The 24,730-nt window shown below is 44.2% G+C and overlaps 1 protein-coding gene across 2 annotated transcripts in view; it reads right to left on the bottom strand.

Moving 5' to 3' along the window:
* Positions 1–24,730, bottom strand: part of PTPRJ (protein tyrosine phosphatase receptor type J) — a 174,269-nt gene that overhangs the window by 102,647 nt on the left and 46,892 nt on the right. Inside the window, exon 1 of one of the 2 annotated variants that reach the window (XM_078148173.1) lies at positions 24,088–24,118. The exons of the other annotated variant lie outside the window; for it this stretch is intronic. Coding sequence (XP_078004299.1) covers positions 24,088–24,111 — 24 coding nt within the window. The 5' untranslated portion in view covers positions 24,112–24,118. Of the gene's footprint in view, positions 1–24,087; positions 24,119–24,730 lie in introns of those variants that run through there. 2 annotated transcript variants of the gene reach the window in all.

Raw genomic sequence — 24,730 nt, 5'->3', positions numbered from 1 at the left:
CGGCTAGATTAGGGAGCAGATCTGCAACTGGAACATTCTCTCCCACTCACAACTCCTCAGTGGTTCCCCATCTATTCACTCATTAAGGACCATAGGATAGAAGACTTAGGATTGCAAACGACCTTACAGGCCCTTGCATCCAACCCCTCCACTGCATAAAAGACAAAATTGAAGCCAAAAATGTTCAGCAACTTGTCCGACCAAGATCACACAGCTAGTAAATGACAGTGATGGAATTTGAACCCAAATCCCTGACTCCAAATCCCAAGCTCTTTCCTCCACTGAACTACATTGCCTCTAGGAGACAGAGTCCCACCTCTAATGGCCAAACAACCAACAAGCATTTATTAAGCATCTACTTTATACCAGGCACCTGAGGGAGAAGAGACACTCCACTAGGGAGGTGTGCTGGCTGAAACGGCAGGCCTCCCACATGAGGGTGCATGTTCGTAACAAGCCCAAACTGTAAAGAAGGAAGGGGCTCTGAGCAAGCCACAGGATGCCTCTACTTCTCTTCCTCTCACTCTCTTCTTAACACTCTAATCTGGTTTCCAAACTCATTTTTCTACTGGAATTGCTTCCTCCAAAGTTGCCAAATCTGATGGCTATTTCCCAGTCCTCACCCCTCTTGACTTTCTTGTAGCCCTACAGCATTGTCAATCACCCTGTTCTCCTCAATACTCTCTTGCCTCTAGGTTTTGGGGACCCTTCTGGCTCCTGGATCTCCTTCTGACAGCTCTGTGTGACTGTTCCTTCTCAGTTTCCTTTGCCAGATCTTATCAAGGTCATAGTCACCAAACACAGGCATCTCCCAAGGATCGGTTCAGGGATCGTTTCTCTTCTTTCTCTAGGGTCATCTAATCAGCTCCTGGAGATTCCATTATCATCTCTAAACAGATGATTATCAGATCTCTTAGTTCAGCCTCTCTCTTAGGTAGCGCCATAGTGCCTTGAGAGCTACACCTAGAGTCAGGAAGACTCATCTCCCTGAGTTCAAATTCAGCTCAGAGACTTACTTGGTGTGTGACCCTGGGCAAGTCACTATTTGCCTCAGTTTCCTCATGTCTAAAAATGAGCTTCAGAAGGAAATGGCGAACCACTCCAGTATCTTCTCCAAGAAAACCCCAAACGGGGTCACAGAGAGTTGGACATGACTGAATGACAAGAATCTCTCTTCTGACTTCCAGCCTGGCACCTCCAAGCGCCTGTTGTACATCTGAAACTGGACGTCCCATAGATATGTTAAACTCCACTTGTCCAGAACAGAACTCATCCTCATTCCTTCCAAACATGCCCCTCTTCATAGCCAGGCTATGACTGCGAAGGGTACCACCATTCTACAGTCAACCTTGCCTCCTTACCCTCCCCTCTTATATCCAATAAGCTGTCCAGTCCTAACATTTCTAACCTTCTCAACATCTCCCTCCATGTTGCTTTTTCTCCTCTGACCTTGCCACCAGCCATGTGCAGGCCTTCATCACTCTGTGCTTGTACTACTGCAAAGGCATTCTGGTTGGTCCCCCGCCTCAACTCAACTATCAAACTGAAATGAATAATCACGCATCACTCCCCTATTCAAAAAAACCCGCTGACTCTATTTCCTCCAGGATCAAATAGAAAGTCATCCGTTTGGCTTTTAAAGCCCTTCATAACCTCGTCCCTCTCTCTCTTCCCAGTCTGTGTCTACCTTGCTCCCCCCACATCACGTGTACGCAGTGCCACCAGCCTCTTCGCTGCTCCTCACCCAGATGACTGTGCATGGTTGCTGGCTCTCCCCCCCCCCGGCCTGGCACTCTCTCCCTTATCTCTGCATCCTCACTTCCTTCAAGTCCCAGCTCCCGTGAGAAGCTTTTCCCAATGCTCCTTTCCCTTAGTTGTCTTTCCTCTGAGATTCTCCCCAATATCTCCCATATATATGCTATGTGTAAGTAATGTTTGCAGGTTGTCTCCCTCATTAAACCACGAGTTCCTTCAGGGAAGGGACTATTTGGGGGGAAGGGAGTTTAGCCTTTATTTGTATCCCCAATGCTTAGCACAGTGCCTGGGACATTGTAGGTGTTTAATGGGTGCTTCTTGACCCCCTCTTACCCCTCTACAAGGCTATGCAAACCCTTGATCCACCCCACAGAGACGAGCCTTCCCTGGGGTCCCAAAGAATTTGGCAGACACCTGGCATCTGTGTTAAAAGGATAACAAGAGGAAGATACTTGGGGGATCATACAGCCCAACACCTTATTTTACTTGTTTTTGTTTTTGCTTTTTGGTGAGGCAATCAGGGTTAAGTGACTTGCCCAAGGTCACACAGCTAGGAAGTGTCAAGTGTCTGAGTTCACATTTGAACTCAGGTCCTCCTGACTCCAAGGCCAGAGCTCTATCTACTGCACCAACTAGCTGCCCCATCAACACCTTATTTTACAAATGAACAAACTGAGGCCCACATTGGGGAAGGGACTTGTCCAAGGTCCTATAGGGAGTAAAGCACTTAGCACAGTGTCTGACACATAGAAGGCACTTAAAAAATGCTTGTTGACTGACTAATGCCACCAAGCTGGGAGAATAATGGCACCTCTCACTAAAGGGCTTTCTAAATATTTGTGTCACTAAAAGCCTGGGGAAAAGGTGGAGCTTTCACCAATGGAGCAAACCAAGGTACGGGGAAGGTAAATGACTTGTCCAAAGTCTCATGGGCGGCACGTCTACAGGCTGGGACTCCAAACCCTAACCCGGGAATGCAGGAAAGTGTATGAGGCAGAACCTCAGCCTTAGCATCAGCGGTGAAACCCCTGGATATGAAGGCTGAGAACTGGGCTTCTCCTCCAGGTCTCTGATTCTCCCTCTCTGAAAAGGAGCCTTCAAAGGCCCTTTCTGGTTCTAAATCCATACAGTCCTATGAGCCAGCATGTACTCCAACCCCAGGTCGGCAACAGCCATCTTCATGGTTCCTTGTTGGGCTCCCTTTGCCACAAATGCAGAATGAGGGCACTGGACCATGTGATTTCTAAGGCCCCTTCGAGTTCTGAATCCTATAAGCCCTTCTCCACAGTTAGTATCTTTTCTGGGAACCATATGTACATTAAGGTTCAAGTCAAACACCAATCTTCCTCTTCCAACCCCTCAACCCCCAAAATCAAATCAAATCATGGCAGAATAATGCAGTGGAAGGAGCCTGGACTGGGTCTGGATTCTGGCTTCACCACTTACTACCTGGGTGACTTTGGGGAAGTCATTTAACTTCCCCTAGTTTCAGTTTCCCCATGGGTTAAATACAGGGGTTCGATTAAATGCCTCCCAAGGTCCCTTCCAGCTGTAAATCTATGACCCTATGATCCAAGGATCATTAGACTTCAAATAAATTCAGGAGCACTTTTCCTCTCCCTCCATCTCTCCCTCTCTACCCACCAAAGGAAAATGATGCTAAATTCACACAAAAATGTACTTTAAGAGGCAGGAGGGATCCAAACCATGGTAACAAGGCAGTCTGGGGCCCACCAGGACAGACTGCCTTCAAAGAAGGACTCTGCAAGGGTCTCCTCTGCTAATCAAGTCAAGTAGGCTACAACCACTGCTCTGGGCACACACACAATCCGCAAGCCCTTCTCCACCACCAGAGGCGACCGGCCTCACTGAGAAGTGTACAATCTATCCTTCCCGTGAGGCTGGGAGTCTCTTTTCACAACAGAACAGGCTCCTACCAGACCATCAAGTTCTCCTCCCCAGCCTTTAACACATGCCAGGTCCACCTGGACTTGGCATCTCCAGATTTTCATGAGCTCAATGATTAGGCTCAAGCATGTAGCATTCCAAATACTTGACCTGTGGTAACAACTGTGAGGAATTTATGAGGCTTTCTTTTCCTCTCCATTTCCCTTAAAAAAAAATCCTAAGACCAAAGAGGACCATAGTTTGGATTCCAATTCTGCCACTGGCTACCTATATGACCTCAGATGAGGCAGACATTTCTCTTTCTTTCCTTATCTGTAAAAGGAGAGGGTGGAACTGGCCAGCCTTGGAAGTCACTTCAAGCTCCACATCTTTGACTTTGTGAGCCTAAGTCACTAGATTTTGTTGGGCCTCAGTTTCCTCATCTGTTAAATAAGACAGTTCAACAGGATGACTTCCAAGATCCCTCTTAGTACTATCCTAAATCTCTTCCTCTAGTATTCTATATTTAGAGCTGGGAAGGGGCTCAGAGGCCATGAAGCCTAGCCCCTTCATCCTCCAGATAAAGAAACTATAGCACAGAAAGATTAAGTGATTTTTCTCAGGGTCACACAGCTGGTAAGTAAGAGGCAGAGTGTGAACCTCCACTACAAAAAGATTCCCCACAAGGTCTCTTTAAACAACAACTTCGTTGGGACTCCCAGACTTCAGCAAACTGTCACTGGGTCAAGTGAGGTGTAATTGTGTTTTTAAGTGTGGGCTGGGAAGAGGGCCCACGGGCTGGGCCTGGCCAGTCTCCCCCCCCTCAGGAGTAGGAGAGCCTTTCTGGGTGACTCAGAGGGCCCTAAAAGGCAAAGGAACAAACAGTCATGCAGTACCCCAATATCTAAGGGTCGAAGACCACCAGGGTCTTCAGCATCCTTTACAAAAAGAAGAAGGCAATGGAGGCCAGTCTAAGACCATTTGAATATTCCACCACTGTTCTCACTGAACCAGTTACTGGCCACTCAACCGTGCTGGGTTCAAAACACAAAGTGGGTGGTGAAAAGGGAGGCCACAAGGGGGGAAAAATCTCTCAACAAGATCTTAATCTTGAGGCTGCCTCTGAAATGAGGGTAGAGGGTCTATCCTTGACACTTAGCAGAAAAGCAAGTCTATGCCTGCCCTCAAGACTAACAGATAGGTGGGTACAGATGCTCCTTCCTTCTCCAGTCCTCCCACTGTGACAGACACATGGTGGCCACCCAACATGGCAAGTTGCCAAATCACAAGCTATGGTGCAGGAAGAGACCCTAAGGGTCACTCGAATAGCTGAAAGAACCCAGCCTCTGGAGTCAGAGGCCCTGGGTTCGAATTCAATCTCATGCATCTTAGGTACAGGCTACTTATCTCTGGAAATCTGGTTCCTCTTCTATAAAATGAGTTAGTCTAGATAGAAAAGGCAGCTAACAGACAGAGCTAGAAAGGTCCTCAGAGGTCACCTAATTAGTTTTACAGAAGAGGAAACTGAGGCCCAGAGAAGGTGAGGGCTGTAGGTAACAACCATCAGAAAGATTTGAATCCATCCTAGATGTACAACTGGAAGTGACCTTGGCCTGTGTAAGTGAGAAAAGAGAGGGCCAGCAGGCTTCAGTAACTGGTTCCGTGTCCCAGACAGGGTCATCAACAGCACTTTGACTCCAAACCAAGTGTTCCTTCCCTTACATCCCACGGAGAGAGCCCATTCAACCACCTATCATTTAACATTTGCTTAGGTTTCTATAATTAAGAGCTTGTCCACAGAGTCTGTGCACTCACAGGAAACAAATTCTAAGTAAGGAGTTCTGGAAACTGGATCTCACGGAGCAGAGAGGCCTCTCTGAAAGAAACAAAGAAGCGCAGAAGACCTAGGAGGGGACGGAAGAGCAGGGGGAGCCTCAGAGGGAGGCCTGGAGCTTCTCATTCTGAGACCCCACCTATCCTGCCCCTGTGCAGGGTTTATTTGGTATGGCTTAAAATCAAAGCATCACAGAGTTAGAGTTGAAAGATACAGTCATCGAGTCAAACTGCCACATCTTACAACTGAGGAAACTGAGGCAGCCCAAAGCAGTTAAGTGCTTTGCCCAGGTCATACAGCTCCTGAGGAAGGTGGTTTGAATCCAAGCCCACCCAATGCTTTCATCCCATTTGCTGCTCGCCAAAACCCTGGGCCAGAAGCACCATATAGAGATGAAGGGACTTACCCAGTGGCAGGTGTGTCAGTTGGGACACTGGTCAGGAGCCGGCAAGGCATGAGAGGGAGGAAGAGGACTGGGACCTTTGCTGCCACCTTTTCCTTCCTGTCTCATCACTCTAAAAGACCTGCCTTTGGATCAAGAAGGTCTGACTTTCTCCTTGTCCCAAACTACTTTCACTCCAATTTTCGGCATTTCCTTCCCTATTCCTCTCGGGGCACACACTCTCATGGCAGGTAGCTTGGGATTAACTGATCACAAAGAACTTTTTCTAAAATTAAAAAAAAATATTTAAGCCAAGCCCTGCTTTGTTCACACACATGCTCAGTCAGCCTTCCCTTCCATCTTGCAAAGGACAGCATCTGCCTTTGCTCTCCTATTCTGTCTCATGTATTTGAAGGACAGGTACCTGGTGCAAAGGCCAGGCCTAAACATGACCAATTTAATCCACTTACCACCATCAAGTGAGTGATAAGAAAAAAGCAACCCCTACAGCTGGCCCCCGACACAGATCACAGATCTGGTTAAAATATTATAAAGAGTCTCAGATGAGGGCTTAGTTTCCAGAAGGAACTGAGAGCTCTCCCCTTTCAGCCAAAAGAAGAGAAATACCTACTACAATGTAACAGGCAACGTTAAGTAAACTGAGATACAGCACCATTAACTCCTTGTAAATTACCTCAATTTTCTGAAATTCAATCCAAGCTCTGACTTCTCGAGACAGCCATCTGGGTCTAATCTGCAAGGGGGCTTTAGCTTGGGGAGAGGAGGGGAAAAAGGTGTGACTAGCAATTCTATTGCTTATTCAGGTCAAGCAGCCTTAAATGGCCCCTCAAGTAAACCCTGGAGGAAGAGACCCCTGGGCACAGCAAGGCTGCTTCTGGGAAAGTTGCTGCCCAGGGAAAAGCAGGATGGGCCAGGCTGGGTGTGCAGCCATGGGTTTGATGCACAGAGGCAAGCAGAGCTAATTACTCCTGCTAAGGAGTTTCTACACTGCTAGAATCGAAGTACTATCAAAATACAAATGAGCCAATTTTTTTTTGACACACAATTCTAAAATCATTCTCTTTCATTCTGGTAGCCCACAAGTTTCTGGACCCCTGATTGCCTCACCATCGTTACAGTGCCAGAGAAGAAAGCCTCCAACAGTTGGCATCAATTTCTTATAAATTCATTAAGATCAGTCACATAATATTAGTCCTTCTCTCACGTCATTTTTTTTCCTTTGGAAGGTAGTAAAATAGAAAGATCATCTACCTTGGAACCAAGAGACCTGGATTGTAATCCTGGCTCTGCTAGTCACTATCTGTGTGACCTTAAACAAGTCATTTCACTTCTCTGGGTATCTTTTTCCTCAGATCTAAAACAAATAAGCTGGATCAGATGACCTGAGGATGGAGGTTCCCAGCTCTGGATCATAACATCCTACCAGCCTAACATGGGAGCCAATCTCCAAATGCTATATAAACAACATCCGTAGAGTTCAATATGCCTATTTTCAAAGTAGAGAAACAGATGCAGGAGGAAGGGGAAAAAGAGATAGTGAGAAACCCACAGGCTATTGGCACCCTCCCCACATACACACATGGTACCCTACCGCATGGGCACCAGAAAACATCTTCTCTTTGGATGATCAGAGAAGGAAGAAGAAACCCACCAGATCAAACACTGTGGGGATACCCCCCAGCACAAGCCCCGCTCGATCAAGAGATCAGGACACAAAGTGTCCCATTCATAAGGAAAAACATAAGATAGACATTTTGATCAACCGCTCAAGGCCTCAGCCGTGTTCCGCTGTGCAGACAAAATTCACATGACCATGTGGATGATGAAGAGGCCCATTATAGCATAATTACGCCAACACTTCAATAAGTTGAACAGCAGCCATTGCGCCTCAACATAGAAGGTGATCCAAATTAACTGAGTAAATGCTCTCAGCCCATTCCCAGTTGTCAAGGAGATCTCCAACAATCCCATAATGAAGCCGAACATAGAGTCCTAATTACAACCAGCCAGCAGAGGTTAGTTACAGCGCCAAGTTTTAGCTGACAAAGAAACTCTCTCCCCCATCTTGCAAAAGGGTTAACAAATTGGAAATCTCCACGTGAAACCAATGAACTGGAAATTCTATCAGAACAACTCAGAGCCACTGGGAGAGGCAGTGGCAGGGTCCAAGGGAAAGGTTTGTGTACTGGCTGTGCCATTTACTAATGAGTTGTTATCTCTTTCAGTGCGGAACTCCGCCCCCTTCCAGCTCTTAACACCTCTGCCTCCTGGCTCTCTGCTCTTATGTATTGGACATGTCCTTGGGACTTCACACCCCATGACACTCCACATGCATAGGGCATCACCCCTGGGGAATAACTTTTCCCAAAAAGATGTGAACCAGGCCTCCAAGCCTCTAGTTTTCCAGGCATCTCAACATATCATGTGGGCAGCTGGGTAGCACAGTGGATAGAGTGCTGGGCCTGGAGTCAGGAAGACCTGAGTTCAAATCCAGCCTCAGACACTTATTAGCTCTGTGACCCTGGGTGAGTCACTTAACTCTGTTTGTCTCAGTTCCCTCATCTATAAAATGAGCTGGAGAATGGCAAACCACTCCAACATCTTTGCCAAGAAAACCCAAAAAGGGGCCACAAAGACTCAGGACTGAAAACAACCACACACACACACACACACACACACACACCCTGGACACCAGGTCCCATAGGTGAGGTTTTTGCCTTACCTTGCCTACAGTCCTCCAAGACACTTCCTGGCCACCTTCACACCAAGCCACCACTGTCCTTGCCCAGCTGCCCCCTTTCTGTCCCTTCCCCCATTAAGATGTAAGCTCTCTGAGGGCAGGAACCATCTGGCTCACTTGTATTTGTCTTCCCAGCTCTGAGCAAAGTGTCTGAATCCAAACAAAAAGATTCGGTCAAAGGGTGGCACTCGAGGACCTAGAAGGCCACATGTAGCCTCGGAGGCCACAGATTCTGAACCCACCTGGTCTAGTACATGATAAGCACTCCATAAACGCTTGCTCTATCTGTGGTAACATCACCAAGTGAGGACTCCAGTGGGTACCAGGGAGGGCTGTACAAGGCTGCCGACTGAAAAAGCAGGGGTTTCCACTGACCAAGCCAGCTGGGGGCTTCAGTGGGGGCAGAGTGAGATATTGAGGATGGTGGCCGGGGCATTTCTGAACCCAAGAACCACAGCTGGCCCTTTTCCATAGAGCATACAAGAGATATTCCATTCAACAAGTATTCATTAAATGCCTAAGCACCAGCTCCCACAGCGAAGGCAGACAGCTACCCACAAGGCTGTGAATTCTCAAGTGACTGTGCCATCCTGCAGTGCGGACTGAGGAATCGCACAGGGATTTGTTAGTCCATTATTCTGAAAAAAAATTGCAGGATTAAAGCTGAATTAGATTATGCCTCCCCTGGAGGTAGAGGAACCTGCTTCCATTTGCAAATAGGTGCTAAGAATGCTATTTATTATTCCATGCCCGCGCTTTTTATTTACAGTGTTTCCTAGCTTAATTAAATGCTTTTGCTATTGGATTTATATGTCTCTTATATGGTGCAGCAATAAAATTAGATTAGATGGGGACTCAGGCTGTGAGTGGCTTAATTGATTCCACAATGAACCCAGGGGTGCTGAGTCAGGGCCCTTCCAGCTCTGATGTTCTGTGCTCCATGGCCTCCATTTCACAGCTTTGTTCTAGCCAGCTCTGATATTCTGTGGTCTGGGAACACTTTCACAGACAGTATACAATGGCTCAGTCAGGGATCTTTTCAGGTGGTACTCACACGAGTCCATCGATCAGGTAAGTAACTCTTCTAATCTGAGGTAGAAGACTCATCCCAAACTCAAGTAAAGCTCAGAACAATTAGTTCTTTCACCTCCTTGACTATATTCACATAGGATAAATTAAGTAAACTTGCTTATTTCACCCCCGAACAATTTAGAAGGAGGTGGCTGAAAGATGAGGAGAAATCAACAAGACAATCAGAATATCTATCACGGCCTTCTTCGTGGGGTACAACTGGAATTGTTCTTAGCCTCGGGAGAAGAGAGGTTAGAAGCTGGGTTCAAGGGAAGTCTTTTGAACTTACTGCCTATATGACTGAGGCAGTAGCATATCCACAAATTATTATTAATATCTAGGCAGATATAATGCAGTAAGATGGAATTTAGAACCGGAGGCTGGAACCTGGGTTTAGATACCATCTCCGGATGTGAGACTAGGGCAGCATTGTAGTAGAGCCGGTTTTCAACGTGACTATTCACACTTCAGAAATCAGCAAACACTAGGCAGCAGAGCTCGATCTATTGTTTGGACAACTGTCTAGACTTAAGAAAGTGACAGAGAAAACGTTAAGAATGCATGTTGAACTTAAAAGCTTGTCCTGTGGACACTTCCCGGTGCCCCCGCCCTAGTCTATTGTTAATCACTGGCCAGCACATCTGTGTATGACCAAGGGGAAAAAAAAATGCTTTCCTGGTCTAGAACTCATTGGCCTCATCAATAAAATCTTGCCTAAATTTTCCTGATGGTCTCTCCCAGCTCTATACACATGGCCCTGCTTAGAGAAACATAGATTTAGAGTTAGAAGAGACCTCCAGTCTCATCTAGAAGAACCCATTTATTTTACAGATGAGGAAAATGAGGCTTAGAGAGGCTAACTCTCCCTTGAGTCTGTTGTCTTTATTTTCAGAAAAGTTTCTATCAGACCGGGTGTATTTCTCCCTCTGTCACCTGAGATGTTTAGCTTATAGCTCCAAAGAAAAAACATATCACAACCCAAAAAGCTGCCACACAGAAATCAACAGACACCATCACTATCTACTGTGTCAGAAAGAGAAAAGAGGAAGGAAAGGCACAGTCAGAAGACCCAGTTTTTACAAACAAACTGCTTCATTTGGCCAATGTGGACACACCACTTTTAGCCACTAGGCCATGGGTCATTTCACAGCTCTGTGAGGTCATGATAACTGGCCATGAAAGCTCACTCTGGATCTCAAAGAATGATTACTAGCATGTCACAATTCTCTATGCAAATTAGAAGTATCATGCACATAGAGCTCAAGACATTTTCCAGCACTCCATGAGTACTATTAGTTGCCACTGCTACAAAGGGACAAATGTTGTGTCATATTCAAAATAATGACCCAGAGGAGGTGAAACATTCTGAAGTGTTTCCTAAGACAACCTGGGGGGCACCTGGGATTTCACAAGTTTGGGTGCCCCCTTTATCAATGGTGGTGGTGGTGTTTTGAGTTGTTTCAGTCTGTCCAACTCTTCTTCACTCTATTTGGGGTTGTCCTAGCAAAGAGTGGTTTGCCATTTCCTTCTCCGGTTCATTCTACACATGAGGAAACTGAGGCAAACAGGGCTAAGTGACTTGCCCAGGGCCACACTGCTAGTAAGTGTCTGAGGCCACATTTGAACTCAAGAAGATGAATCTTCTGGACTTCAAGCCCCGGCTCTATCCACTGCTCCCCTCATCACCAAGAACAGTCCAATCCAAAAAACATTTACCAAGCACTTACTAGGTGCAAGGCACAATCCCAACTAGCTACTGGAGACAGACTTTTTTTTTTTAAGTAGTACCTGCCCTCAAGAAATTTCCATTCTACAGACTGGCAAATCATAATGCCTCCATGCTTTCTGATTCTGTATACTTTTTTGACCATGTTTTCCCATAAATTATCCAAAAAGGATCTACTGCATAGACACGGGCTTCTCTTTTTCTCTTTTTTGGTGGGGTGGGAGTGGGAAAGGGAGCCTTTATAACATACCAACCAGTCTGTGCAACCATTAGATCTCATTTATGCTATGCCCCTTTCACCTCCCTGTGAAATCACACACACGATCAATAACATTTTTCTGTCACTTCTTGGGCCTAGTGTCTTCTTCTTCTGAATCAAAACCAGATTATGTGTCATATCCTGCATGGGGCAGGGCTAGGGTGAGGAGGTGGCAACACCTTGGTTCCCCCACTTAGCAGGAAATGGGGTTCACATTGAAAACAAAATAAAGAGTAATCCAAAAAGCCAAAGCAGGTGAGCTTCTTCAAAACACCAAAATCCAAGCAGCTGAGCCTAGCATGGAAACTGATCATAGGAACGAATCATATCAGAAGGTCAAAACTGGATCTGGAGGCAAGATCCCAGACACATCAGAGAAGCTATTGGTTGTCTGACTCAACGCGTCCCCCCAGAGCTTTGGTGTTAAGGCAACTACTCAAGTTTCCAGGCTCCACCAAACCCGCAGCCAAACGGTCTCAGGCCAAGTCTGCCACAGCTCTTGCTGAACGGGAGCAGCACCAGCAGCAGCAAAGCCCTGGGCCCAGACATTGTGCTCAGGATCATTTCAGTATCGCATTCTGCTGCGTTCTCATTCTAAGAATTACCAAGTCTCAAAGATTGCATGGTGACTTTATCAAGCAGACCATCACATTAGCTGAACATCCTCCCTCTATGCCCAGGGTATATTAAAGAATTTATCCATCGACAAGCATTTGTTAGGTGAATATGTGTGAGGCCCTGAAGATACTGAAATGAACAAGAGGCTCCCTCCAGACCATATGCCAAGTGGACTTGAAGAACAGGCCACTTTCTCTTCTGGTCCCTCTCACCTTTCCAAGCTCTTTAAAGAGATGCCAAGCCATCTACACGTGTGTGCGTGCATACACATACATACACACACACACACATACACACACACACACATACACACACATGTGCACGCGCACACACACACAGCCTGGAAACCCGGTTAGGGAGGCAGAGTTTAGTGGAGATGCCACATGTCCAGAGAAAAGACAGCTGGATCCGAGAGTCAGGAAATGCCTAGTAATTTATCATCCCCTTTTTACAAGCCAGAAAGCATTCATAAAGCACCTACTAGGTGTCAGGCAGCGTGCTAAGTTTTGGGGGCAAAAACCATTCCCACTCTCAAGGAGCTCCCAGTCTAAAGAGGGAGACAACATGCAGACATGACATGGAGGACTATCACAGCCACTGATGAATCTCACTCAGCAGAGTTCCCTCATCTATAACTTAACTCTTTGCAGGCTGGGTTCGGACTTCTTCATTCCACTTGAACTGCTCTCTCCAAAGTTACCAATGATCTCTTAATTACCAAAACTAACAGCTTTTCCACAGTCCTCCTTCTCCTTGACCTCTCCGCAGCCTTTGACACTACTGATCCTCTTCTCTTCCTTGATATCTCTTCTCTATGTTCTCAGGAAACTATTCCCTCTTGGCTTTCCTCCTATCTGTCAGAGCTCCTTCCCAGTCTCCTTTACTGGATTTTCATCCAAGTCACACCTGCCAATTATAGGTATCCCCCCAAGACTCCATCCTACTTCCTCTTCTCCCTCTATACTATTCCCTTTGATGAGCTTATCAACTCCCATGGATTCAATTATCGTCTCTAGGCAGATGATTCTCAGATCTCTGTGTCTAGCCTTAACCTCTCTCCTGACCTCTGGTCTCACATCTCCAACTATCTACTGATCAAACTAGACAGTCCATAGACATCTTGAGTGCCAGTCACACGTCCAACACTGAACTCATTATCATCCATCCCAAACCCTCCCATCTTCCTACCTTCCCATCATGCTCCCAGTCCCTCAGGCATACCACTTGGGTACCATCCTTGACCCTGACTCTCACCTCCAAGTCCTTCCATTTCCACCTTCTTGCCGTTCCTCACACAAGACAGTCCATCACCAACCAAGTCCTTGTGTCTTCGCCAGCCATTCCTCCCTGACTGGAATTTGTTCCCTCCTGCTCCTCTGGCAGCCACAGTCACACCTTCTCCAAGAAGCCTTTCCCCGGCCCTCTCAGTGCTAATGCCTTCCTCTCTCTGCTGATCAGCTCCAATTCATCCTCCAAGTCTCATTCACTTAGAATTATCTGCATGTTGTCTCCCTCTTTAGACTGGGAGTTCCTTGAGACTTGGACCTGTTTTTGCCCCTCTTAGTATCCGCAACACTTAGCACCCTGCCTGGCACACAGTAGGTGCTTTGTGGATGCTTTCTGGCTTGTAAAATGGGGGTGATAATAGCCCTACTTAAAAGTATGAAAGCACTGCCCAAAAAAAAACCACAAAAGCATGAGATTGGGAGTCAGGAGACCTTGTCCCAAAGCATACTCCAATGCCTGACAGTTATGTGCCCTTGGACAAGTCCCAGCCTTGCTACATCTATTAAATAAGGGGGGAAGGGGCTAAACTAGATGACCTCTAAGTTCCCTTCTCACCTTTAAAGCTATGAAACTTTGAGGGGATGAAAGGAGACAAGAGAGATAAAGCCCTTTGCAAAACTGTGAAGTGTGATACATAGATTTCAAAAGTCTTAAGACACATAAAAGGGAATACTTCATTATTATCGTTATCTATTATCGTTACTTTGTGATAATATTGGCATCTAGGTAATACAGTAGATTGAACGCTGGGCACGGGGGCAGGAAGATCCAAGTTCAGATGCTGTCAGCTGGGTGACCTTGGGCACTGTCATCGTACCTCCTTGAGGCTCAGTTTCTTCATCTGTAAAGTGGAGATCCTAGTAGCACCTGTCTCCCAGGGTTCTGCTGGGGATCAAATTAGATAATGTACATAAAGTGCTTTACAAATTTTAAGGCATTACGTGCTAGATATCAGTGTTATGATTACACCCTTCCTGGCTATACTGATATCTGTATCGAGTAAAATCTGCAGATTTCCCAAAGGGAAAATTCAAGCTGTGGAATCAGATACTTCCTATGTGACCTGAGACAAACTGACTCACTTTCTGGGCCTCGATTTCCTCATCCGTAAAATGGAGGGGTTGCAGTAGAAGGCCTCTGCAGTCCCTTCCAGCCCTGAATCTATGATTTTATGATCCTAAGTCCTCACAAAGGAATGAGGATAAGTTTCCCATGAATATTAAAGAGAACTGTGCGATGTGGCAAAGGAATGAACAATTAATTGTACCCAGAGCCAGGAGAGACAAAAGCATGGCCCGGGTCCAGAAACCAAGTGACATGAAATTTTCAGAAAAAAAAAAAAGAAAAGAAAGAAAGAAAAAAAGAAAGCCAAGAAGGGAGTGCAGGAAGTTTGAGGTTAAGGATGACTCAAAAAGGAGCTGAAACTCTAAGTTAGAAGAAACCATAAAAGTCAGCAGGCATGAAACCGGAGAGGGCCTGACCCAGACCTCTGAGCAGTCCCCCAGCAGGATGCCACAGCAGCAGCCCTGCCAAGAAGGGGCAGGAGGGAGACAGGTGGGAGGCAGCGAGCTGCCCCATTGATTTCCTGGGGAGATATAGGTCACTGTGCCATTGATTCCCAGAGCTGGCTCAGATGGAGATGAAAGCAGCCCTTCTCTGGAGGCCAGGGAGCCCCAACGGCCAACATCTGGGCAGCATCCTGACACAACACGGCTCAAGTCAGTTTCATTTCTCTCCTACAAACTGGGGCTGGGGGACCCAGGGAGAGCGAAATGCCAGGCATGGAAATTCTAACACAAGGGGTCTAAAATACCCTAAACCGTGCACTCAGTGACCACAGAAGAGACCTTGGGAAAAGCAAAGGGCTCACTCTTTGCCCAGCTCCATTCTATGCTCTCATTCAGGGCCGTATAATTAACCCAGGGCTTCAGGGCGAACACTGAACTTGTTCATCCTGGTGAGAATATCATTTAGTAACCAACCATCTTTAATAATAGCAATATAAACACAATAGGCTCTATTGAGGCTCTAATCAGGGCAGATAGTCATTTACATAGAACATTTTCTGAGACTCTCTGTCATACAACTCCACAAAGGCCCAATTGAGATCCAGGCTCCTTTTCCCATAAACGTTTAAGAAAAAAACTAGCCAACCCACAATTTCCTTTGCAGGACAGTACAGATGGTCCCCACCCTTCCCAAGGGTTCACCAGGGATAGGGCACTTCACTGAAACTGCTCATCCCAACTGCTGACCAGAAAGTGGGGGCCACTTGATTAGCCCATTCTTCTATTCCCATATTATCTAAATCCCTTAATTCAGGAAAAGGAAATTCTGAATAACTTTAGGAAACGCTGTACTTTAAAACCGATCGAGAAGCAGGACAGAAGGGATGAAGGATTGGCTCCCTTAGGAAGCTTGAAACAAAAGGCAGTGATTGTGGTTATTAAGTGACACCCAAGACTTAGTCAAGAAACTTGAACTGTATTCTCCCTGTGGAAGACCTACTGTGTGTACTGTGTACCTTCAGTATGAAAGAAAAGCGGTGCAGAAAAGTGACAGTTTGGGTGTTGGACCCAAAGTAAAAGTGGTGGACAAACAAGTGTGTTGAGTGAGATTGCTGCTGAAGGTCCTTCCTCCTCATGTCCCATGCTCCAAAGTCCCCTCTCCCCGTCAATGTCCTATGGTCCAGGATCTCCCCTCTGACATCTCATGTTCTAAGCATCCTCCTCTCCTCTGACATCCCACATTCTACATTTAATCAAGATGACAGGCATTTGGTTTTTCCTCTTTGCACCCCCAGAACTTTGCACAATGACTTACACAAAGGGATATTGACTAGATCTAGAATTTCAATGGCACAGAGAATTCCCAGTGAGGAAATGCTGGCACCTTCTCTGTAATTATAACCTTAGAGATCTGCCTAGAGTGCATGGGTCCAAGGCAAGACTTAAACCCAGGCTTCCTAGGCTCCCAGGCCAGCAATCTATCCACCACAGCACAATATTTCTGCCTTGCCTCCAGGAGGCATTTAGCAAACACTTCTCAGATTGGCCCAGAGCAGTGTGAGGCGCCCAGGTGAGAGAGCTTCTGGAGCAAGAGCCAGGGGATAACAGAGAAGAAAAACAGAAAGCTTTCACACATTTTTACTTACTGTCCAATTTGCCTGGGATTCTCTTCTTCCTCATCTCTGCCTCCTGCCTTTCTTCAAAGTTCAGCTAAAGTCTTACCTTCTGCAAGAGGGTCTATGTGTGTATATATACATATATGTATATGCACGTGTAGTATTGTGTGTATGTGTACACTATATATTATGCATATTTTACATTTACATATATTGTGATATATGCATACATAGACATGTCTTATTTGTGCATAATTGTGTGTATGTTATCTTCCCATTGGACTGTGAGCTCCTTGAAAGCAGGGACTATCTTTTTCTCTGTAACCCCAGCCCTTAGCATTGTGCCTGGCACATAGTAGGTGCTTAAAAAAATACTTCCTGACTGATGTGACATCAGGCTCCTCAAAGATGGGAGGCGTAGGCATACTTTCTTTGAAACGTTCTTAGAAAGCTCCCGTTGGTCCATGGGAGGAAGGGAGTCAGTAAACCTTGGCTTTATTGTTCTGACTGAACCAGAAGGCCAAGGCAAGTAGGTTTTTGAGCAGCATGGAAATTTAAGCCTAAGCCTCATGCCTGCATAATAGTGCTCTCCTAAAGCTCCCAGGATTCAGTGACAAACCTTGGTCCATATTCCTCCACCAGAAGACCTACTGTGTGTATGCTGTGCCCACATGCTATCCCAGGGAATCATCTCTGGAGGAGGCACCCTTTGGAATCAGGAATGGGGCACAGCAATGGTGAATATTTATACCAAGCTTGTGGATGACTTTCTACCCCAGCCAGAAGTTCAATATTGCTCAGCTCTAGAACTGCTAACACTCAGACTCATCTAAGCCCTCACAAAGACTTGAAAGGCCCTGAATCACTGTGTGAACCCCTCCTCCACCCATATCCAGTTTCTCAGTGGGGGGGAGCCAAGGCAGTCAGAGAATGTGTCCTTCTACCCTGCCCAAAGCTGCCCAGCCAGGACAAGCTAATTGCTATTGCTTGACCTTCCTGGAAAAGCACACAAAGGCCTTAAGATTGAGTCCCTGATGGCATGGCCAGTTGGTGACATCCTGTCCAGGCCAGTCTCCACTTAGTGAAACAAGCTGCATGCCAGGTCCAGCTAGACTGGATATTAAGTCCAGGGCTACGCATGCAGACCCTAGAGCTGGGCTTTCCTTGAGTTTTCCAGGCCTTGGCAGATCTAGTGACAAGAATCATACACTAGGAGCCAGAAGAAACCCTAAAGATCATTTAGGACAGAGGTTCATAATCATGGAGTCCATAGAAGGCAGGTCTGCAAACTTGTATGGGAAAAAACGCACCTATCTTTTCATTTCTTTTTGGTTCCCTTTGCAGTCCTACACATTTTATTCTATAAATTTAAAAACACAATGCTGAGAAGGGGTCCAGAGGCTTCACTGGTCCAAGGGATCCAAGACACAGAAATGGAGAAGAGCCCCTACTCCAGTGGAAAGAGTACTGGGTTTGGAGAAAATGGATCAACTCATCAACTCAGTTACTGGGAGAAGGAAGAAGAGCAAGGTACAATGAAGTAAATTATCTCATAAAAGAAGCACAAAAGTGCTATTACAGAGGAGGAGATGGGGGGAGGGTGGAATGCTTAAACCTAATCCTCATCAAAATTAGCTCAAAGACAAAATTAGCTCAACATACAAACTCAGTTGGATATAGAAATCTATCTTACCCTACAGGGAAGTATGCAGGGAAAAGGGAAAGAAAAGAGAGGCAGGGGCTAATAGAAGGAAGGGTAGACTGGGGAAGCAGTGATCAGAAGCAAAACACCTGTGAGGAGAGATAAGGTGAAAGGAGAGACAAAGAAGAGAGTGGGGGGAGAGAGACAGAGAGAGAGAGAGGGAGGGAGGGAGGGAGGGAGAGGGAGAGGGGGAGAGGGAGAGAGGGAGAGGGAGAGAGGGAGAGGGAGAGAGGGGGGGGGAGAGAGAGAGAGAGAGAGAGAGAGAAACAATCAATAATTTCCTTAAAGAGAATGACAACAATGAGACATTATACCAAAATTTATGGGATGCAGACAGAGCAGTAGTTAAAGGAGATTTTATATCTCTAAATGCTTACATCAATAAAAAAGAGAAAAAGAAGATCAATGAATTGGGTGTGTAACTTAAAAAACTAGATAAAGAACAAAATTAAAGTCCCCAATTAAACACCAAATTGAAAATCCTGAAAATCAAAGCAGAGACTAATAAAACTGAAAATAAAAAAGGTGAACTAGTAAATAAAACTAGGAGCTGGTTTTATGGGGGGGAAAAATATAAACTGGATAAATCACTAGTTAATTTAATTTTTTAAAAAAGAAGAAAATCAAATTACCAGTACAAAAATGAAAAGAGTTAATTCACCACCAATGAACAGACACTTAAAGCAATTATTAGCAGCTATTTTGCCCAACTATCTGTCAATAAACCTGACAATCTAAGCAAAATGAATATTTACAAAAATGTAAACTGCCCAGATTAATAAAAGCGGAAATACAATGCCTAAATAACCCCATCTTAGAAAAAGAAATTGAACAAACCATTAAAGAACTCCCTAAGAAAAAAGTCCCCAGGACCAGATGGATTCACAAGTGAATTCTACCAAACACTTAAAGAATAATTAATTCCAATACTATATGAACCTTTTGGGGAAATGGGCAAAGAAGGAGGCCTACCAAATTTCTTTTACGTCAGAAAGATGGTGCTGACACCTAAACCAGGAATAGTGAAGACAGAGAAAGAAAACTATAGACCAATTTCCCTAAAGAATATTGATGCAAAAATTTTCAATATAATAGTATCAAGGAGATCACAGCAATATATCACAAGGATCATACACTGTGACCAGCTGGGATTTATACTAAAAATGCAGGACTGGTTCAATGTTAGGAAAATTATCCGTAAAATTGACAATATCAATAACCAAACCAGCAGACATCACATGATTATCTCACATATTGAAAAGACTTTTGACAAAACACAATATCCATTCCTATTTTAAAAAACACTAGAGAACACAGGAATAATTGGAGCTTTTCTTAAAATAATAAGTAGCATCCATCTAAAAATATCAAGCATTACTTGTAATGAGAATAAGCCAGAAGTCTGCCCAATAAGATAGAGGGTGAAGCAAGGATGTCCATTATCACCACTATTATTCAATATTGTACTAGAAATGCTAACTATAGCAATAAGAGAAGAAAAAGAAATTGAAGCAATTAGAATAGGCAATGAGGAAATAAAACTATCACTCTTTACACATGATGGGATAGTATACTTACAGAATCAACTAAAAAACCAACCAAAATAATTAACAACTTTAGCAAAGTCACAGGATATAAACAAACCCCACGTAAATCATCAGTATTTCTAGATATTACCAACAAAGTACAGCAGAAAGAGATCTAGAAATTCCATTTAAAATAATGGTAGACAACATTGAAGTAAACATGGAGTTTACCTGCCAAGACCCAAGTCAAACTCGGAAACTATATAAACACAATTACAAAACACTTTATCCACAAATAAAGTCAGATCTAAACAACTGGAAAAATATCAATTTCTCATGGATAGACTGAGCCAATTTAATAAAAATTACAATCTACCTAAATTAATTTACTTATTAAAGGCCACACCAATCAAACTACCAAAAACTTATTTTACAGAGCTAGAAAAAAAATAATAAAATTTATCTGGAAGAACAAAAGGTCAAGAATATCAAAGGAATCAATGGTGAAAAAAACATGAAGGAAGGTAGTCTAGATATACCAGATTTCAAACTGTATTATTATAAAGCGGTAATCATCTACACAATCTGGTACTGGTTAAGAAATAGAGTGGTGGATCAGTGGAATACAGTAGGCACACAAGACATAGTAGTAAATGACCATACAAACTGAGGGTTTGATAAAACCAAAGATTCGAGTTTTTGGGTCAAGAATTTACTACTTTACAAAAACTGCTGGGGAAACTGGAAAACAGTTTGCAGAAACTAAGCAGAGACCAACATCTCATGCTGTATACTAGGATAAGGTGAAAATTGGTACATGATTTAGATATAAAGGATGATACCCTTTATGAAAATTGGGGAAGCATAGAACAGTTCACCTGTCAGATCTATAGATAAGGGAAGAATTTATTACCAAACAAGAGACAGAGAGAATTATGAGATGTGAAATGGATAATTTTGATTATATTAAATTAAAAAGGTTTCGCACAAACAAAATCAATGCAGCCAAGATGAAAAGGAAAGCAGAAAGCTGGAGGCTGGGGATGGCAGGGGGTGAATTTTGCAGCAAGTGGTTCTGCAAAAGGCCTCATTTCTCAAATATACAGAGAACTGAGTCAAATTTATAAAAATATAAGTCATTTCCCAATTGATAAATGGTGAAAGGATATGAGCAGTTTTTAGACAAAGAAATCAAAGCTATCTATAGTCATATTTTTTAAAAATGCTCTAAATCACTACTGATTAGAGACATGCAAACTAAAACAACTCTCAGGTACCACTTCATACCTATCAGATTGGCTAATATGACAGAAAAGGAAAATGACAAATGTTTTAGAGGATATGGGAAAATTGTGACACTAATGCATTGTCAATAGAGTTGTGAACTGATCCAACCACTCTGGAGAGCAATTTGGAACTATGCCCAGAGGGCTATCAAACTGTGCATACCATTTGACACTGCCGGACCATTACTAAGTCTGTATCCCAAACAGACTGTAAGAACAAGAAAAGGACCTATGTGTACAAAAATATTTATAGTAGTTTGTTCGTTTTTTTGTAGTGACAAAGAATTAGAAATTGAGGGGATGTCCATCAAGTGGGGAATGGCTAAATAAGCTGTGGTATATGATTGTAATGGAACACTATTGTGCTATGAGAAACAACAAGCTGGGTGGTTTCAGAAAAACCTAGAAGACTGACATGAAGTGATGCAAAGTAAAGTGAGCAGAACCAAGAGAACATTGTACCTAGTAACAGCAACACTGTACAGTGATCAACTGTGAATGACTTAGCATTCTCAACAATACAATGATTCAAGACGATTCCAAAGAACTCCTGATGAAAAAGGCTATTCACCTCAGAGAAAGAACTGATGGAGTCTGAATATAGATCGAAGTATATATTTTTCACTCTTTATTTTTTTCATGTTTTTAATCTGTATTTTCTTTCACAATAGGACTAATATTGAAATGTTTTACATGATTGCATATGTATAACATGTCAAATTACTTATCTCAGGGAGGAGGAGAGTGAAGGAGGGAAAGAATTTACAACTCAGAATTTTAAAAAACAAATGTTTAAAAAATTGCTTTTACATGCAATTGGAAAAAATAAAATATTATTACCAAAAAGAAAAAAAAGGGCTGCCCAGAACACTTGCCCAGGGTCACACAACCAGTAAAAATGTCAGAGGTAAGACGGGAACCCAAGACTTCCTGATTCTAAGGATCACTCTCTATCTCCTATACCATGTAAAGGATCTCAGAAGTGATAATAATAATAGTAATTATGATTATTACTATTATTATTATATAATACTTTAAAGTTTACAAAGAATTTTACCAATATTATCTTATTTTATCCTCACAAAAATCCTGGGAAATAGGTGCTACTATAATCTCCATTTTACAAATAAGGGGGGGGGGTTTTGAGTGATTTGCCCAGGGTCATACGGCTAGTGAGTGTCAGAGTCTGGATTCCTGACTCCAGACCTGGAGCTCTATCCACTGTACCACCCAGGTGCCAGCAGTCACGAAGAAGTCAAGGTCCCGAATTTGAGATATGGGCCCAGAAGTCCAGAGAGGTTCAGAAAAACTTGCCCAAGAGCACTGTAAGAGGAAGAATCAGGGTTAAAAGTCAGCTTTTTCTCCAAATGCAGCTCAGATTGCATCATGCCAACCTGCTCAGGCCAATTCTTGTTGTGGTCCAACTCCTCCAAGACAGGGACTGTATCATACTCCTAACCCCCAGAGTACTTTGCAGTTTTTCACACAGCAGATGTGCAATAAATATTAACTCATTACTGATAAGCATCAAATGGCTTAAAAGACGCCATGAGGTCACGTATGATGGAAGAAAAAGTGGGCAAAGGATGGTGCACGTGGGAACAGCCCTGCCGGGCCAGTCCATAGGTTCCTCAGGTCCCCACGAAATATTCCCAAGTACAGAATGACTGCCTGCAAGCCCTTTGAGAGCCTCATCTCTGGCAGATTTACCTAAGAGCAGCAGTGGCGGCAGCCCCCAAGGCATTTAGCACCTTCAGGTTTACAAAGCATTTGACAACTCTTTTCCCAAAATACACAGACGAGAAGCACCCAAGCTCAGAACGAGTGGATGGGTTACAACCCAGCCATTGGAAGAAAACTACCCACAGCAAAAACAAAGATTCAATTCAGTAAGCATTTATTAAGCATCTAATATACACATGGCACTGTGTCAGGCAGGCACTACAGAAACAAAGACAAAATTAAAATTAAAAACAATCCCTGCCTTCAAAAGGCTGATGTTAGAACATAACACTGGTGGCAGTGGTGGGAGGCCGGGCTACCACTGAGGGATCCACAATGCTGCCCAATGATCAGGACTGTCTCTCCATGTAAATGGGCCTTGTCGAGGGAAGGTCCCCCTCCCTGAGGGCTGTGCAGGTTGTAGATGCAGAGTAAGCACTTACTGACGGAATGAATGAGAACCATGAAGCCTAGGTCCTTTCCTGGCGCCTCCATCACCCTGCACTGGGTGCTAGGCAGCCTAATGCACTCGTCAGGTAATACTGGGCATTAGAGCTGGCTGGGTTCACATCTACCCACCCAAGTCAAGAAGAATCTGCTAAGCACTGCAATGTGCTACCAAGCACTCTACAATGTGCCAGGCACTGTGCTTATCCCCAACCATTAAAACATGTGTTCTATGAAGGAAGAAACTGCACCTAGCTACTTTTTCATCTCTCCCAGGGCCTAGTAGGTCAATTCGATAAGCATTTATTAAGTACCTACTATGTGCCAATCATAGAGCACTGGTAGTGCTCTACACAGCAGGTGCTGAAAATAATGTTGGCAGTATCATACTGTTATATGCAGCACAGAGGCAGCCTAGCCAGCCCTGGAGTCAGAAAGACCTGGGTTCAAGTCCTACCTCTGATTCAAAGTGGGCTGTGTGACCCTAGACAAGTCACTTAACTTCTGCCTCTGTTTTCTCAGCTAATACTAGGCCTTACCTCCAAAGGCTGTTGTGAGATCATATTTGTAAAGGGCATGGCAGACTTTTAAGTGTTATATAAACACTAGCATTTGTTTTTAATCAGTATTACTCAATCTCTCTGTGTTCCCAGCAACTCCAGCAGCTGCAGATAAGCATTGGTAAAGACAGTTGCCATACCTGGAGTTCCTTGTCTGATGACATCAAAGGTCTGGATAAAAAAAAAAAGAGAGAGAGAAGCATGAAGCTAAGTTTCCATATTCCATACTCCTCTCTCCTCTTTTCAGCCTTTCCCTTCACTGATCTCGATGCCACCCACCTTCCCTCAACTATTAGACTCCATCAAGTGTTACTGAATGAGTGCCTTAAGGGCGGTGGTTTGTCCAGCTTCTGTATCAAGATGAAAGTCACTGAGTCAATAAGAATTTATTAAGCACTTACTAAGTGCCAAGCGTTGTTGGGGCATACAAATGCAAGCAGAAAGACTAAGCCTGCCCTCAAGGTGCATGTATTGTAATGGAGAAAAACCAGCTAAAGTAAAAGGGGGGGGGGGGAAGGGATATGTACCCAAAAGGGAGTATGACTGAAAAATTCCTGAGTCAAGTGTATTACCTGGGGAGGAAAGCAACTTCGGTTTTTTGGTTTTTTAAGGAAGCCAAGAGGTCAACTTATGGCCAAGTTCCCTTTGTAACCTGTTCAAATCTAGGATATAAAAATACAGTACTAACAAAAATCAGACCACCCTCCAAGGTACCTCTGTCACCAATATCAAACCAACTCCATAAAAAGCAAAACATCTGTCTCGATAAAAATCTAACATTCC

The sequence above is a fragment of the Phascolarctos cinereus genome, unplaced genomic scaffold (assembly GCF_003287225.1).
Source record: "Phascolarctos cinereus isolate Bilbo 61053 unplaced genomic scaffold, phaCin_HiC Scaffold_9;HRSCAF=440, whole genome shotgun sequence".
NCBI classification, from domain to species: Eukaryota; Metazoa; Chordata; class Mammalia; order Diprotodontia; family Phascolarctidae; genus Phascolarctos; species Phascolarctos cinereus.
This window is presented reverse-complemented; position numbering and strand designations above follow the sequence as displayed.